The following is a 15,641-nucleotide window of genomic DNA, read 5'->3' as shown; positions in this document are numbered from 1 at the left end:
CATTAAGTTGAAGGTTTTTGTATTATGTCCAAGGTTATTTTGTAGTATTTATTACATTAAGGGTCTTTCGCATTTTTCCTTGTATCTATCCTTCTTTAACTACTAGATGTTAACCCGCAGTAAACCGCAGGCCTATATTTTTATTAAATAAAAAAATTAATATCTTTTATTTTAAGGCTTTCTTTTATATATATTATTGTTTTTTATATTTAAATGTATATATAGAGATATGTATATATCTATATATTGTAGGATTAGTATATTTTAAGTTCATTTTTGAAAATATAGAGATAGAGAAAATTATATAGTTCATTACCACGGTATACCGCGAGACTATATTAAAAAAAAAATTAAAATGTAATTTTTTTGAAGATTATCTATAGATATAAACTATCATTTTGTGTTTATTTAAATATACATATATATATATCTATATATTATATATAGTGTGCAGTTAGTATGTTTTACGTTTTAATTTTTAAAATATAGATACAAAAGCATAAATTCATTAAGTAACGATATATGGCGGATATAGTTTGAATCTTTTTTGTGTTAGGTTTGAATATATTAACATTCTTGACTTTACATATTTCATCAAGGAAAAAAAAATGTTGTCCTCATTAATAAAGATTATGAGTAAATTGCATAATAATCTAAAACAACATATTATTCAGTATACATAAATAATCTTTATATCTTTGCTAATAATTTTTTTTTTGTGGTTAATCTAATTTATAACTAAACAAATTATTTATTACCAACATGAGTTTGGTTTATAGTATGTAAAATAGCAAAATGAGTTTGTTAAAGAAGGAATATTAAAGTAACCATAATTTAATTAATGTACTTTAAAATAAATATATTTGGAAAACGAATTACTTAAAATTTGATAAATATAACTATATCAAATTAAATAATATAAAATTAATTCAGTTTTTTTACTAAATAAATTTACCTACATCAAATTATACATATATAAAAAAAAAATGTTTTTTTTGGATAAAAGGTTTGCAATTGGACTTTAAAACATAAAACTATTACAGCCCCGGCAGGTTTATGGGTTAAGTCCAGTAAATACATGAGAATGACCAAATATGAACAAACCATAGTGTTTAGTGAAGCATCAAATCAGTCATTTGGTGGAAAAAAAAAGTGAAAATAAATATCTGAAGCCAGTCGGCGATATGTTCGACGGCAAGCCTTTACAATCACCAAACCTCTTCCGTCGAATTTTCACTCTGCGTTTTTCTCCCGTCGCCGTCGAACATGTGAGATGTCTCTCCACTTCCATCACCGAAGATGCATTCGAGCAATCTTCTTCTCGAGGAACCGATCATGATGGCTTCAATCCTCAAGCCTTTCAAATCGGTGAGCTCTCTTACTGCTCGATGCTTTAGTATCCCGTTCTTAATCGATTTGCAATTTCGCATGGATCGATTGCCCACCAAGCATTCAATTTGTTTGTAGAGGTTCCTCTGATCTTTTTTTTTATATGTATTTCTCAAAATTTCTTCCCGCATTGACTCAGATCGTCGGAACTCTCGGTCCCAAATACCGATCCGTCGAGGCTCTATCCGGCTGTCTCAAAACCGGCATGTCTGGTACTAACCATCGCCCCCAACTGTTTGTGTTTTTCCAGTTTGCTAACTTGATTTGGGTTCGATTTCACTGATAACTTACTCATGGTTCTGTCATTAGTGGCTCCAGTCGATTTCAGTTGGGGAGATGCTGATTATATCACCAGGAGACAATGGATAATCTCAAGGTTTTTGTAAGGAGCTCTAAGAAGCTTTGTGTTAGTATAAGCTTTCTCTGAATTTTTTATCTAGTGGATTTTTTATTTATTTGTTATATGCATTTGAAGCGAATAACATGTTAGCTATAGATAAAGCAAAAAACCCCATACATGTTAGCTTTCTCCAAACTATGCTAACTACTTTACATCATAGGATTGTCTAGCCAAGCTAATAACAAAGTGCATATCTAGGCGATGGCGATAACTATAAAAATGTTTACGATTAGGAAGATAAGTATTCATTATCTTTCATCCTATAATGTGCTATTTATACTATCTAAATTGTGAAACTAAAGAACATTATGCTTTTCTTCGCAGGTGAGAGTAAAGTCTATGAAACAACTAATCAAAGTAGCATTAAAACTTCATAATTTGTCTCTGCCACAAAGGTTAGTAACAAATAACAGAACCATAAGTTGTAAGGAATATGGGATAGTAGAAGATTATAATTTATTAGTTTTCAGTGTTGATTGGTCGAAATACTGATGTCTAATCAAAATATGTCTAGAGCATTAGATAGATAACTTACATAATGAAATTAAAAAGCAAAGAAACACTAATACTATCTTTATTACTACACATAACATATCAATGATTATACTTACTATTGATATAGCTCTTAACTCATTCTATTCACTGGTGGAGAAAAAGAAGAGAGCCAACAAAGCTATTGGAGGTACCGTACCGATATGCGGGATCAAGTTAGAGTTTATACAGGTTAGTAAATAAATAACATTCAGTCAGCTAAAACAAATACGTGCATATAGAATAGTAATCTTTTCAATGTTGGTAGATAAAATATATAATGAAATTGGGTACACCTCGCCATATCACTGTTTGACTAAATTGAAAAACATAAACAGTTCTTCATGTCGTTGAAGAAGATATGGTTGATTCTTTGCTTTACTTTGACTCAATTGATTGGCAATGAGTCACCTGCAATTATAAATTGACACATGTTTAGCTTTTACATTACTGAATGGTTTTTTTTTTTTTTCAAACCATAATTGAAATACACAGAAAATAAAGTTAAGGTTTACATACCTTCTCGGAGGCTATTGTCAAAACTTTTTGGCAATAAGCGAGTCAGTTGATATTCTGGAAAACCTCCTTGAAAACAACATTTGGTGGGCAAATGCTTTGTGTGTTCGATGGTGTGATGAAAGGTGAAGCTAATGAATATATATAGGCGTGTGACGATTAGGTTACGAAATTCGTGGTAGCGAAGGAAAATATCTTTGCAACCTTAACTAAATTCGAATCAAATCTTTGTAATCGATTTATTTTAGGAATATGCTGCAGTTCCGATTTTGTATAGTAGTAAATAATTTCTTTAAATTACTCGGTATGAATATTTTTGTTTGGAAGAAATAAGGATAATGTAGATTTTTAGGAAGATTGTGGCTAGAATTTTGGCAAATATGTGAAAATCGTTTTTGATTTCAAATTATTAACTTAAATAGAGATTAAATGAGAATTGTTGAGATATTTTTAGAGATTGTGTCGTTTGTTTAAGGTATGTTAAGGAGTAATTAGTTGAAAGAAAAAATATCTGAATATAGATTATAGAAAAAAAGAACCTATTAATGTGGGAAGAAGTTAAGGAAAAGAGTTTAAATGAGTGATTAAAGAGATAATGTCGTTTATTTATTTATTACAAACTTCCTTAATTGTCTTATCTAGGATCCGAATATAATTAAACCGGGTAAAACCCGGATTCAAAAGAATTTATGCAAAAAAACCCTGTAAAAATGTATATGTAGATTTTGTACTTCTAATAAGATTTCAACTTATAGGCACCCCCACTTGTTTTCTTACCCAAAAAGGAATATCAATATCAATATTGGTTAGTTATAGCGTGTATGAATAAGCATAAAGAAAAATTTGACAAGACGTTGTACTAAATCATTTATATTTCAATTTTGTATGAGATTAATATGTATAGCATAAAGGTCAAAATTTTGAAAAGATGTTTTACTAAAAGTTTTTAATATCAAGTTACCAATAGAAAATGAAGTACAAATATTCTCTAACAGAATTAAAAATAAAAATAAAACATATCTTAGTGCGAATATGTTCTCCTTTATTGTGAGTTACAACTTACAACAACATTTACACAAATCAGTGTGAGCACATGAGGAAACAAGATTAAAATGGAGATAGTATCCAATTCTTTTTTCTTTGCTGTTTTGTTTAAATTATTTTAGTATTAATGGAAAAACAACAAAAACTAAGAAGCCAAAAAAAGAATAAGATAAAGGTAAAAATAGTGGGGACTCGAATTCCAATCGGTGAAAAATGTCGTCCCTCCATGAGGGATCAAATTCTTTCAAACTTCAAATCATTAGCGTCTTCTAGAACCCAAATGGTTAAAGATTCCCTCTTATTGCATAAACATGCAAAGCGAGCATATTATATGTCGATCTTATTATATATGAAAATTAATGGTGACTAATTCTTCCCGAAATAACACTACGTATAAGAACTATTATCGGTTAATAGTTAGATACATATCACAATGATCAAAGTGCACCAGATTATATTCGTACTCGACACTTGCATGCATACACACACACTTGTGGCATACATTTGTAACGTGTATGGAAAACGGAATAATAAAACAAACAAAATTAACTAACTCAAGTGCTTAAATACAACTAAATAAATAAAAACTCAATTCCTTCACAACAATTAATGTATGTTCTAGTTTTCCTCTGAAATGATAGGTTCCACCATTTCACTATTTAACATGTCACTAATCGAAACTATAATCCAAGTTGTCTAGTCATGGTAATTAACAAAGAGAATAAATTTAGCCGCAATCATTGCTTATATAAAATAAAAATTAAGCTATAGTTTCATGTAATCATGTCATTTATTTAAATATAGAAATAACTGCATGGCTACAAATTATTAAGAGACAAGAGTTAAAAAACCTTGGATCGATATTTATATTAAAATAAAAAACATAGAGAAGCAAAAGTAATTGCCTAAATGGCTTCGATCGAAATCCATAGTCTTGGATTTAGATAGACATATCTATCTAATTATTATTCTGGTAGAATAAAAACGAAAACAGAAAACATAATTTATTATTAGAACGTGCTTCTCATTTGCTGATGCCGGTCTTTTCCTTAATGGTCTCACTCGCACCTTGTGCCTTCTGCTTCAGCTGCTGTCCACCCTATAATTTTTCAAAAAAAAAAAAAAAACCAATAATTTTTAATTTTTCTGAATCCTCAAAATTATTTCAAAAATAGGTATTAAAGAAGAAGAAAAGAAAATAAACCTCTTGGATAGATTCCTTAGCAGATTGGGCAGCATTGGAGGCCTTGTCCATCAAGTTGCTTGCCTTCTCCTACAATATTTTTAGTTAGCCTCTAATTAATACTAAAATATAACATTGAAATATTAAAGTTTTGAAAAACTTTGTCGTATAGACCAAACCTGGGTTTGGCCTTTAGCTTGGCCAGCGTTGAAGCTCATGCTCTGACTGTTGTTAGACATTTTCTAATCTTCTCTTTGAAAAAAACTTACTTTGATTGTTAAAGAACTGTTTAGCTTTTGTAATTGTGAGTTGTGATGAAAGAGCATTACGGGTAGATGTTTATATACTTGTGGGGAACCTTGTAGTTCACCTACACGTGGAATTTAGTGATTGGGTGTCAGTTTAACGTAACGTTAGATTAGGACTCTCCGGTCGGATAGGGAGGTTTTTGACCACGAGACAAGCAAAACCGTTGTAGACTAGTTCCAATGTACTAATATTAGAATCTTCACTTCTTGTAAATCTTTATACTTTTAGGAAATGATTTTCTTTTAATCGAATATGACACATAACCTCCGACCCAGTTTCATATTTCGTTAATAATTAATGCGCTTACCTAAATACCAACTTTATGAAACTGGCTAATTGAACGAACATTTTCGCGCTTAAATGGCGACTATAGCTTATAAATAACTATTAACAAAAAAAAGGACATAATGTGCTGAAGAAAAAAAAGAAAGACAAAATGTTGGCTGGATATCTAATCTTGGTACTAATCACCGAACCAAATGCCTCTAACACCATTGAGATATTTCACCTATAAAATGGCACAAAATGTGAAGTTTAAACCAACTCACATATTTAGCATCACTCCCTCCAAACAAGAACCATGGAAAACAATTTTGTAGTACCCTCAACCATTTACCCTAACCCTAAATCGGCCCAAACCAAAGATGAACAACAAGTTGAAGAGGCCAGGTTGCTAGCGAGGAGGCTCTCGAACGCAGCCGCATTCCCCATGGTTCTCAAAGCAGCCTTAGAGCTCGGTGTCATCGACATTATTGCCACCATTGGCGATGGCTTGTGGCTCTCACCTTCCGAGATAGCACTAAGACTCCCAACCAAACCTAGTAACCCCGAGGCTCCGGTTTTGATTGACCGTATGCTCCGGTTACTCGCTAGCTACTCAATCTTGAAGTGTCGTAATGTTGTAACAAAAGAAAACGGTCAAACCGGCAAAATCGAGAGGGTATATACAGCTGAACCGGTCTGCAAGTTTCTCTTGAACAATAGTGATAGCTCAGGATCTTTTGCGTCTCTGATCATGATGAACCTTAGCGACGTCAACATCAAGACTTGGTAATCTATTGTTTTTAAAAATTAACACAATAAAACCATATTTGATTCTTCAATCTTCATTTGACCGGTTATGACCATCTATTTAAACCGGTTAACAACAAATTGTTTATACTAATAAGATATTTTTGTTTTCACTATGGGACATCTCAAGGGTGTCATTTTAGAAGGAAAAGATGCATTCAATTCTGCTCATGGGATGAAATTATTTGAATACATGCGGTCCAATGAACAATACTGCAAACTGTTTAGTCAGGCTATGTCGGAATCTTCGTCTATGGTTATGGAAATAGTTCTAGAAGCTTACGATGGATTCAAAGATGTAAAGACTTTAGTGGATGTGGGAGGAGGACTTGGTAACACTTTAAGTCTCATCACTTCCAAATATCCTCATATTTTGGGTATCAATTTCGATTTGCCTCCCGTTATAGCCCGCGCTCCTCTTTACCCCGGTAGGAATCATGCTTTTATTTTGAAATTTAATAAACAATTATCAAAACTAAAATTCCAATACACATTTTTCAAAACTAATAACTTCACAATTATGTTTTTGTTTTTGTTTTGTGTTTACTGTAGTAACCTATGACATCAAGACATTTCTTAGATAATATGCGGGTTATAATTTTCGTAAGTTTTTCAGGTATAAAACATGCAGCGGGAGATATGTTTACAAAAATTCCAAATGGAGATGCCATTTTTATGAAAGTAAGTCTTCTATATATCCCAAGAGATAAATAAAATTTTGAATATATTTACTAAAGCACAATAATCTCGAATTATAACAGTGGATCTTACATGATTGGACGGAGGAACAATGCATAAAGATTCTTAAAAACAGTTGGAAAAGTCTTGAAGAAAATGGAAAAGTGATTATAGTGGAAATGGTTACACCGGTGGAAGCAAAGAGCGGAGATATATGTTCTAACATTGTGTTTGGCATGGACATGACAATGTTAACACAATGTTCGGGTGGTAAAGAGAGATCTCTCTATGAGTTTGAAAATCTAGCGTATGCATCGGGTTTTTCACGTTGTGAAATTGCATGCTCTGTTTATCCGTTTTCCGTCATCGAAATCTATAAATAGATTCAACATATGACACTATACCATATTCACTCCTACTTGGGCTGTAATGTTTGTGACTATCATATGTGTGCTATCTTTTCTTTTGTAATGTTTGAGGTGTGGTCTTTCGTTTTCATATTTACGGTTATGATGGTCTTTCAGTATCTACGTTGTGTAATGTTTTATGAGTGTGAAAATTGGTGTTTGCAGTGAGATTGTAATTTGTAATTTGGGACATTAATGTTCACTCTATTAAACTAAAATAATTGTTGTACTAATTTTCCTTTCTTGTCTAACCTAGAATTGACCACCTTTCATTACTTGACCTCTGGGTGAATAATGATATCCAAAAAACTTTATAAGTATCATGCTTAGTGCTCTAGGAGATGAAATATTTTGTTTTTTCTTATCCTCATGTTACAGAAGTATGATTTATGGAACACAATTTAGGAACACGATCAAGAAAATGTTGTAGCTTAACCAAAACCTCCACATTACATGGGAACATCCGGATCCAACCTTCTCTGTATAGCAGCTGCACCCTGCGTGTATCAAAATTAATCCGAAAATGTTACATTAAGAATGGAATTGAGGATGATATAAAGCACAAAGAGAAAACAGGGGTTTCTTTTGTATCGAACCTCCATGTCTCCAATCTTGTATAAGTACACCATCTCTTCCTTTAGCCGAGCCTGCTCTTTCATAGCTTGTGCCTGCAATTGGATTATAATCACTCACATAAGATTTTTGTGCAAGTAAGTAGATTAATGGTAAAGGATTCAGAAAATGACACTAACCATTCCGCCTTCCATTGATCGCTTTAGAGCTAACACTTCTTCTTCCTTTTGCCTTTCGCGTAATTCCTGCATCTCTAGCCTGAAACAAGTACAAAAAGACATGACTCTTAAGCAACTCATCCAACAAGATTACTATATTTTATTGACTGAAGATATAAAGTAAGAATCTTTGGTTACCGGCGTTGTTCCTCATCATTGAACACAGTACGTTCACTAATCCCAGCTTTCTTCAAACCCTTTTTCATCTCTTTTTCCAACTTAAGTCTATAGTAACCATCAATGTCATAGTATCTGCAAGAAGAACAAATCTTTGATAAACAACTAATCTCAACCATAAGCATTCAACAACACTAATACATCCACACAAGAAAGAAGCTTACTTTTTCGAGGTAAATGTACCCGTATTATGATCTTCCATAAAACTGTGAAAACAACATCAATCGCATACAACATTTATCAGAAACCAAAAGAGCTTCATATGAAACACAAACTCTAAAGTTACATCAGAACATAAATCAAAGTACATACTCTTTAAACATTTTCTTCTCTTCCCAAGGTGGCAAGCTTTCCAAATTAACCTATTCAAGCCAAACAGATAACCAAAATCAATTCTGTAACTCTAATCGGCTTCACTTCTGAATCCAATTAGGATCATATAAGACTATAGAGTGTATAGATAAAGTTACCTTTTTTACTTCAAGCAACCACGCTGTGAACTCTGGTCGTTTATTCCTACACACAAGTAATCAACAACTTCAATATATATATCTAATGTATACACAATCCAGGCCAGTCATCAACACAATTTTCTATTGAAATCTCCACAAAAGACTCAACATTGTAGTACTAAAAGAGCTTAAGATCTTCCAAAAGACAGAAACTGATACTTTACCACATATCAGTTTCTCTGATGATTCCATACTTCCCCCATGATTCAGTGACAGCTCCTTTCTTCACTTTCTCAGATTTCTTCTTCTTCTTCTTCTTCCTATCTCCATCTTTATCAGACTTGTTCCTCTTCTTCTTATCTTTCTCTCTTCTTCTTCTCTTCCTCTCTTTCTCTTCCCTCTCCCTTCTCTTCCTCTTCCTCCTCCTTCTCTCATCTTCACTCTCACTCTCCTCAGACTCCGATTCTGATTCCGAATCTGAGCTACTACTCGAGTAATCACGACGTCTTCTCCTAGATGATTTCCGATCTGATTTCCTCTTCCCTCTATCCTTTCTACTTCTACGTCTCTCTTCTTCCTTACCAGATTCAGACTCGCTTCCACTTTCCAAACCAGATTCAGAGCCGGAATCGTTGCCGTCTTTTGTCCTCTTCTTCGATTCACGGCGGCGACTCACATCTTTCTCTTCGCCGGAATCCTTTCCGGCACCGCTAGGTTTCTCCCGGGATGATTTTATTCTGATTTCTCTATCTTCTACTTCGCGTTTTGTGTTCCCCGACGGAGAACCGTCGTGGTCACTTCCCATCTTCGCTAAATCGCCGGCGAGAGCTAATAAACTAAACTAGGCCCTAGATCGGAGCGAAGCCGTGATAAAAAATTTGCGAATAATAGTAATTAATATTGAATTGGGCCGTAAGAATGAAAAGCCCATTAGTGATGACTAGTAGGCCCGTTCATTGCGGGTGAAGATCGGGTAAAAAGCTCATTAGTAAATATATATCTTACTGTTAATGTTTATTTGTTTCTTTCTTTTACAAATCATATAGTTACAAATCTAATTCTTTTATTTGTTATATGTTTACCTGTCAGATGATTAAATTTATCTATACTTTTTTGAAGTGTTTTTTTCTTCCATAACTTTCTTTTTTTTTTTGTTTTTCTTAATTTTTATTTTGGTCTATATTTGATAATTTTTTTGAAGAACTACCTCAAAAATATTATTAAATAAAGAAGCTGAAGTTGAAATTCTCTAATCTCTTTTATTTACATAAATAAATAGGAAACTAGGACATGCCCCAAAGTTTCCCGTAAATAATTAAAACAAACTTTTTATTTCTTACAATTTTATTTTTATTTATCAACTATAAACTAAATGATCATCAGCATTTTCATTTAGTTGTAGAAGACGAATCCTTCGCTTCATTCTTATTTTCACCTTTTTCTTCTGAGTATTCCTTCTTTGGTTTTGCTTCAAAATATATATTTTAAGAAAATTATTAGTTTTTAACCAAATAATTATCTTAATTATAATCTCTTGAATTTGAAGAAAATGTTTAGTTATTGAAAATTCTATTATAATTTTTGTTACCTAGTTCTTCAGCTCCCTTTTTGAACCCCCTTGTGTATAATTCCTCCGCAGCCAATCTCACGTCGCCTCTTCGGAACATATTGCGAAGAAAATTTGTCACTTTATTCATCATTCTTTATTTTTTTTGTTTATGGATTTGATTCTTTGTTGTTGTTGTTGTTGTTGTTGTTTTGAATGTAAATTGTGTGATTTTACCGCTCTTTTATAACCAAATTAAGTGCTACTTACGGCAAACTTCATTTTGAAGTTTATGCATTCCATAATCTTACATTTTTCAACTCCAACACGTTTTCCATTAGTATAATAAAGCAAAAACTTGTTTTTTAATTTTCATTCTAACTACGCAATTGTTACTTTATTTATTTAGTTTCATAGGATTAAAATTTTGAGAATATTATAAGCACACAAATTACCAGTTTTCTGTCCGAACGTTGTTAAAAGTAAATTAATAATCTACTGTATATGTATTATATAATAATGCTTAACTGTATGTGGACTAGCAACTTGAATTTTATTCAACGCGTTGTAATAAGTTTTTGAATATTTTTTTAATATTACGTCGTTTTCTCTTTAAAACAAAATAATACGTAAAAAATTAAATTCAAAATATTTGATGAGAAGAAATTACATGATTTCTATAAATAAAGAAATGATAACCTAATTTCTTCTCATCAAATATTTTGAATTTATTTTTTTATATATAACTACCAATTTCTATAAAGTTGGTGATTTTGGGGTCTTCGAAAAATGTAATTTCAGTGTTTTGGTACCAAAACACATCTTTGCAGTTTTTACGAAAAAACATAATTACACGATTTTGTTTCCAGATAAATAATGACACAGAAATTATCTTGGTTTCCCTTCGTTAGCTCTGAAGGAAAATTTATGGATATTCTAACAAAAGATTTGCAGTGAACCTTCCATATGTAGGTTGCAAGTTAATTGGGCCTGAGACTCATAGATTTTTTTTTTTTTTTTTTTTTTTTTTTTTAAATATATTAATTTATAATAACTTCCCAAAAGGGCTTGGCATAAAAAGCCTTACAAGTCAATGGCCCAGGTACAAAATAGCCCAACAAGAGAGATGTCGGAAACGAAACAGAAAGCTCGGACCCTGCTGATGGACGACTGCACGGTGGCCGGAGCATTAGATCCGGTGAACCCAAGATACCCAGCTTCACGGCAGCCTCGACAGATCGAAGAACACAACGGGAAGGGTCCAAATTCCAACCACGTTCTCTCACCACCGACGCACCAGATCCGCCACTTATCTCCCGAAAAGCTAGCCACCGCGACAACCGCTTCTACGGAGTCAGATCCCGACCTAGCAATCCGACCCATAGATCTATCCCCTTCCCTCCACTTCCAGATCTCTCCGATTAGACCAAGCAAGAACGCCTCGACCGGACCGGTGAACACCAAACACGGCGAATCCAGAGGGTGGTGGCTCACCCAAACCTCTGAAGACGAACTCCGCGTGAGCCAAGCAAATCCAGAGGAGCTGCCGTTAACCACCGCGTCAAAACCGCGAAACCCACCATATCGCCACCAACTTCCGCCATAGCCTCCACTACAGGAAAAACGGTTGAGCCGTGGGGATCCTCGAAGCACTTCACGGCGTCCTCAACCGCGAACCACGACCTCGATTCACCACCTCCGTTAAAACCAGAGCAGCGGCTACATCGGTGGCAAAATCCACACCGCCGCAGTCGGAGAAGCGTCCTTACTAACTCCTGGACCATAAACTAGAAGTCTCAATAGCAACAATTAAGATCAAGCAAAACGTAAAAACGGAGATCTGAAAAAAAAAAAAGCTTTCAAGGGAGAGAAAAGCTCGAGAATCGAGGCAACGATTGTGCAATTCGTTCCAATCTAGTTCAATCCTGAGACTCATAGATAATGGAGAGTGTTGACGTTACTTAATTATTGTGTAATGTTCATACTTCTACGTAAACTAGAAACTGAGTTAATTAATGTTACATTAGTTGGTACTATGTTCTGTCTTAATTAAAACAATGTATCTGAACTCTCAGTTGATTTATTGCGTAAGCTTTTCTTTTTTGCTTTGGAGGCTATATTTATCTCCTTTGTACAAAGTGGAAGTAAGAACAAATCCTAATAAAGTTTCTTATTGGACTCAGTCGTTGGTAGGTAATTAATATGATAATATCTCCCAAGTAATAGTTAATATTTTAAGGTTAAATAGCCGATCCATGGGTAGGAGTGGAATAGGGATTTCGTATGAAACTGAAGTTCATACGATACGATGAGATCGTACTCATCGTATCAATTGTGTAATATGCTATGTAAGTACGTCTATACTGAAATAGAATAAGAAATTGACTCTTAACGCCGACTAATAGAGAGTAATGTGTGTATTTGATATGTCAATATATATGATCGTCTTCAAGAGTTAGAGGGATTGGCCTATACGGGTTTACTTAGCGCTTTGCAGTCTAAGGTAAACATCCATCTCATCGGTTGCATGAGCGGGATGCATGCGCCATTTCTGATCAGCAGGTACATATTGGATCTTTTTACGTGAATTGATAGACGCTTGCACATGAACCGTGAGAGGCACCTTGTGAGGGAGAAGGGATTTCCCCGTGTGCGGGTTGCTAACACGGGGAGGGGTCGTTGTTTTTTTTGCACCATGTGCATTCCAACAAGTGGAAAGCATGACATCTCCTGGAAGTGTTATCGCGGTCGACTATGAAATTGTAGAGAGTTAAAAAAAACAAATGAGATAGCCCTAAAAGTCACTCAAATCCATCAATAAACAAGAGAATTATGGATGTTTGAAAATCCAAAGCTTGTGGTTGTATGCTCGGTTTCGAAAATCCGGAGTGGGTGCTCCATTTTCTCAAAAAGTTTGTGTTTCTCCTCCGTCCAGAGAAGCTGCTCCAAATTTTGGGCACCAAAGTCGTCAATATACCTTTGTGTTACTGTGAGTTTCAAACGTTAAGTTAATAAAACAATATTACTCAGATTTGAATAAAAGTCATTGAAATTAAACACCAAACGTAATCTAATAATTCATTAAACGAATTGTGTAGACATTTTATTTAGCTAATGGAGAAGAGGAGACAAAAAACAAGCATTTCCGCAAAATGTAGGAAAATCATTTAACTTATATTCGCGGGCGCTTCTATTACTGATATCGTACACACCAAAGCCATAACTAACATAATATATCGAATTAGGCTTGAGTCCAGGATACTTGCATGCCTCTAAACAGAATATCTCATTCTCGCCAATGAAAATGCAAAGATCTCCAATATTGTCTGTGTAGCTAGCGATCATTCTTCTTCCTTTATATTTATCATCTTTTTCTATCCTAAACACCATGAATCGCTTAGTTTTTCCATATATTTTAGTTCTGTTCCCATTGCGCGTTGGCTCCACATACGTCACATACCTTCATATTAAAAATAAATATTTTCAGTATTGTTAAGTTTCATCGGTTACCAACTCAATATTCTTTACAATTACTATTTAGCTAGAAAATCTACTAGTTACGTGGTTCTATTAGTTGTGGACTTACCAATGAATAATGAAACGTTCGCCAGAAGAAGTCTCCATCATATAGTCACTCCGTGAACATGAAGATAATATCTCCCACTCGTGTTGTGGTATCAAAGGGAAATTCTCAAACTGTAACTGCATGAATGTAGGGTTCTTATTGTTTTTAAGATCCAAGGTAACCATGTAGGCACATCCTGTACTAAGGAGGTAGAACATTTGGTCTTTCCGAGAATAAACAACATGTGAGTCGATATCGCTGGAGAATGGAATGTTAATGGTGGTCCACTCTAAATCTCGATTAGGCATACAATAACTAAGTTTAGATCCACAGAAGGTAATACTCACTATAGAGTTATTGTCGTGGTCGGGAAAAGGAGTAGACAATGAAACGTTTATGGTCATTTCAAAATTAGGAAACGCCAATGGAGGTAGAGAAATGGTTTTGGGGGATGACTTTGAGGACCAAGGATTAAATATGTCGCTGAGATATATGGTGGAATCATTCATACCCATAAAAACTGCCCAGCCACGGGAGGTTCCAAGGAGGATAAACCTTTGGTACAACACTTTTGGAAATTTCTTGCCTGTAATCTTGATGATTTTTTCACTTCTTAGATTGAATAAATTGTAACTTACAAACATATTTTCTTCTTCATTTGTAGATTCGTCTTGTTCAAAACTATAGTTGACCAACATGTACGGGGTTTGTAGTGGATATGAGCATAAACGTGTTGTGTCACCTTCTTCAACCTATAATTGATTGCGGGGGAATCAACAAAACTTTCAAAGGCATAGAAAAATAAAGTAGTTGGGTTTTGTTGATAGCGAAAAGAAAAACTTACATAATGTTTTGCAACTAGGCCGAAAAGCAGAGACATTGTTTTGAAATGAACTACAAGTAAAACTTAAATAATGTTCACACACCCATCAACTATAGGGATATCTGTCTTATATATAAAATTGATACGTTTTTTTGAGACACGTGACGTAATTTTGAAATCATAAGACTATGATATGTGTTTGTATAATTAAATTGTGACACATGTAAAATTAAATTGAAATTTCCCCAAGCTACTCATATTTATTTAAAAGAAGATATCATATTATTTATTTTGTTTTCTTTTCTTTTTTTGTTCTTTCTTTAATTTAATCAATTTTTCAAAAATCATATATACTTAATTTTTAATGTGAAATAATTTTCTTTGTCAAAATATTACAAATTATAACATTTACACATGTTGCGTTATTAGGGTCTTCAACTTATATATATATATATATATATATATATATATATATAGATATGCACGTTCATATTTCCCATAATTAATATATATATATATATATATATATATATATTAATTTTAATGTTTTTTGGTCCCTTTTTATACAAATCATAGTTAGATTTTAATTTGTTAATTATATGTTTCCTTTTCAGATGATTAGATTGATCTATACTTTTTTGAAGTGATTTGTTCATTACTTTCTTATCTCTGAAAAATAAAAACTTCATGGTTTTAGTGCCAAAGCCTATTTTGAGTTCATTTACTTGCTGCATGCAATCTGTGATGGAAGAAGAAAGA

At 33.5% G+C, this 15,641-nt stretch overlaps 5 protein-coding genes across 11 annotated transcripts; 2 read left to right on the top strand and 3 right to left on the bottom strand.

Annotated features, from left to right (window-relative positions):
* Window positions 1-1,039: 1,039 nt before the first annotated feature.
* LOC9300361 (pyruvate kinase 2, cytosolic) lies at window positions 1,040-2,968 on the top strand. Of its 6 annotated transcripts, none has more exons than XR_002329853.1 (6): window positions 1,040-1,368; window positions 1,529-1,601; window positions 1,699-1,765; window positions 2,114-2,184; window positions 2,412-2,512; window positions 2,816-2,968. XR_002329853.1 is itself a non-coding variant. In XM_021015400.1 (4 exons), the coding sequence occupies exons 1-4, from the start codon at window positions 1,300-1,302 to the stop codon at window positions 1,957-1,959; spliced, it is 225 nt and encodes a 74-aa protein (XP_020871059.1). In that variant the 5' UTR covers window positions 1,040-1,299; the 3' UTR covers window positions 1,960-2,107. The 6 variants fall into 6 exon arrangements, 1 of the variants encoding a protein (XP_020871059.1); XR_002329852.1 differs by having other exon boundaries at window positions 1,699-1,771; XR_002329850.1 differs by having other exon boundaries at window positions 1,699-1,795.
* A 1,737-nt stretch (window positions 2,969-4,705) lies between these two features.
* LOC9302071 (stress-induced protein KIN2) lies at window positions 4,706-5,423 on the bottom strand. Its single transcript, XM_021015655.1, has 3 exons — window positions 5,243-5,423; window positions 5,085-5,153; window positions 4,706-4,979 (listed from the first exon to the last, which is right to left on the bottom strand). Exons 1-3 carry the CDS (start codon window positions 5,300-5,302, stop codon window positions 4,905-4,907), a joined length of 204 nt encoding a protein of 67 aa, XP_020871314.1. The 5' UTR covers window positions 5,303-5,423; the 3' UTR covers window positions 4,706-4,904.
* Window positions 5,424-5,717: 294 nt separating this feature from the next.
* LOC9300360 (indole glucosinolate O-methyltransferase 1) lies at window positions 5,718-7,696 on the top strand. 2 transcript variants are annotated; one of them, XM_021015653.1, is made up of 4 exons: window positions 5,718-6,422; window positions 6,672-6,871; window positions 7,060-7,124; window positions 7,205-7,696. In XM_021015653.1, exons 1-4 carry the CDS (start codon window positions 5,953-5,955, stop codon window positions 7,502-7,504), a joined length of 1,035 nt encoding a protein of 344 aa, XP_020871312.1. In that variant the 5' UTR covers window positions 5,718-5,952; the 3' UTR covers window positions 7,505-7,696. The 2 variants fall into 2 exon arrangements, with proteins under 2 accessions (XP_020871312.1, XP_020871313.1); XM_021015654.1 differs by having other exon boundaries at window positions 6,325-6,422; window positions 6,574-6,871.
* Window positions 7,697-7,820: 124 nt separating this feature from the next.
* On the bottom strand, window positions 7,821-9,884 carry LOC9302070 (nucleolar protein 58). The gene is made up of 8 exons (XM_002864237.2): window positions 9,173-9,884; window positions 8,967-9,012; window positions 8,809-8,858; window positions 8,661-8,702; window positions 8,458-8,571; window positions 8,281-8,359; window positions 8,125-8,196; window positions 7,821-8,025 (listed from the first exon to the last, which is right to left on the bottom strand). Exons 1-8 carry the CDS (start codon window positions 9,751-9,753, stop codon window positions 7,978-7,980), a joined length of 1,032 nt encoding a protein of 343 aa, XP_002864283.1. The 5' UTR covers window positions 9,754-9,884; the 3' UTR covers window positions 7,821-7,977.
* A 3,721-nt stretch (window positions 9,885-13,605) lies between these two features.
* LOC9300358 lies at window positions 13,606-14,939 on the bottom strand. Its single transcript, XM_002864236.2, has 3 exons — window positions 14,904-14,939; window positions 14,081-14,811; window positions 13,606-13,954 (listed from the first exon to the last, which is right to left on the bottom strand). Exons 1-3 carry the CDS (start codon window positions 14,937-14,939, stop codon window positions 13,606-13,608), a joined length of 1,116 nt encoding a protein of 371 aa, XP_002864282.1.
* Window positions 14,940-15,641: the final 702 nt, after the last annotated feature.

Source organism: Arabidopsis lyrata (genome assembly GCF_000004255.2).
Source record: "Arabidopsis lyrata subsp. lyrata unplaced genomic scaffold ARALYscaffold_8, whole genome shotgun sequence".
NCBI lineage: Eukaryota > Viridiplantae > Streptophyta > Magnoliopsida > Brassicales > Brassicaceae > Arabidopsis > Arabidopsis lyrata.
Note: the sequence above shows the minus strand (reverse complement) of the source record. Positions and strands in the feature narration are given on the sequence as shown.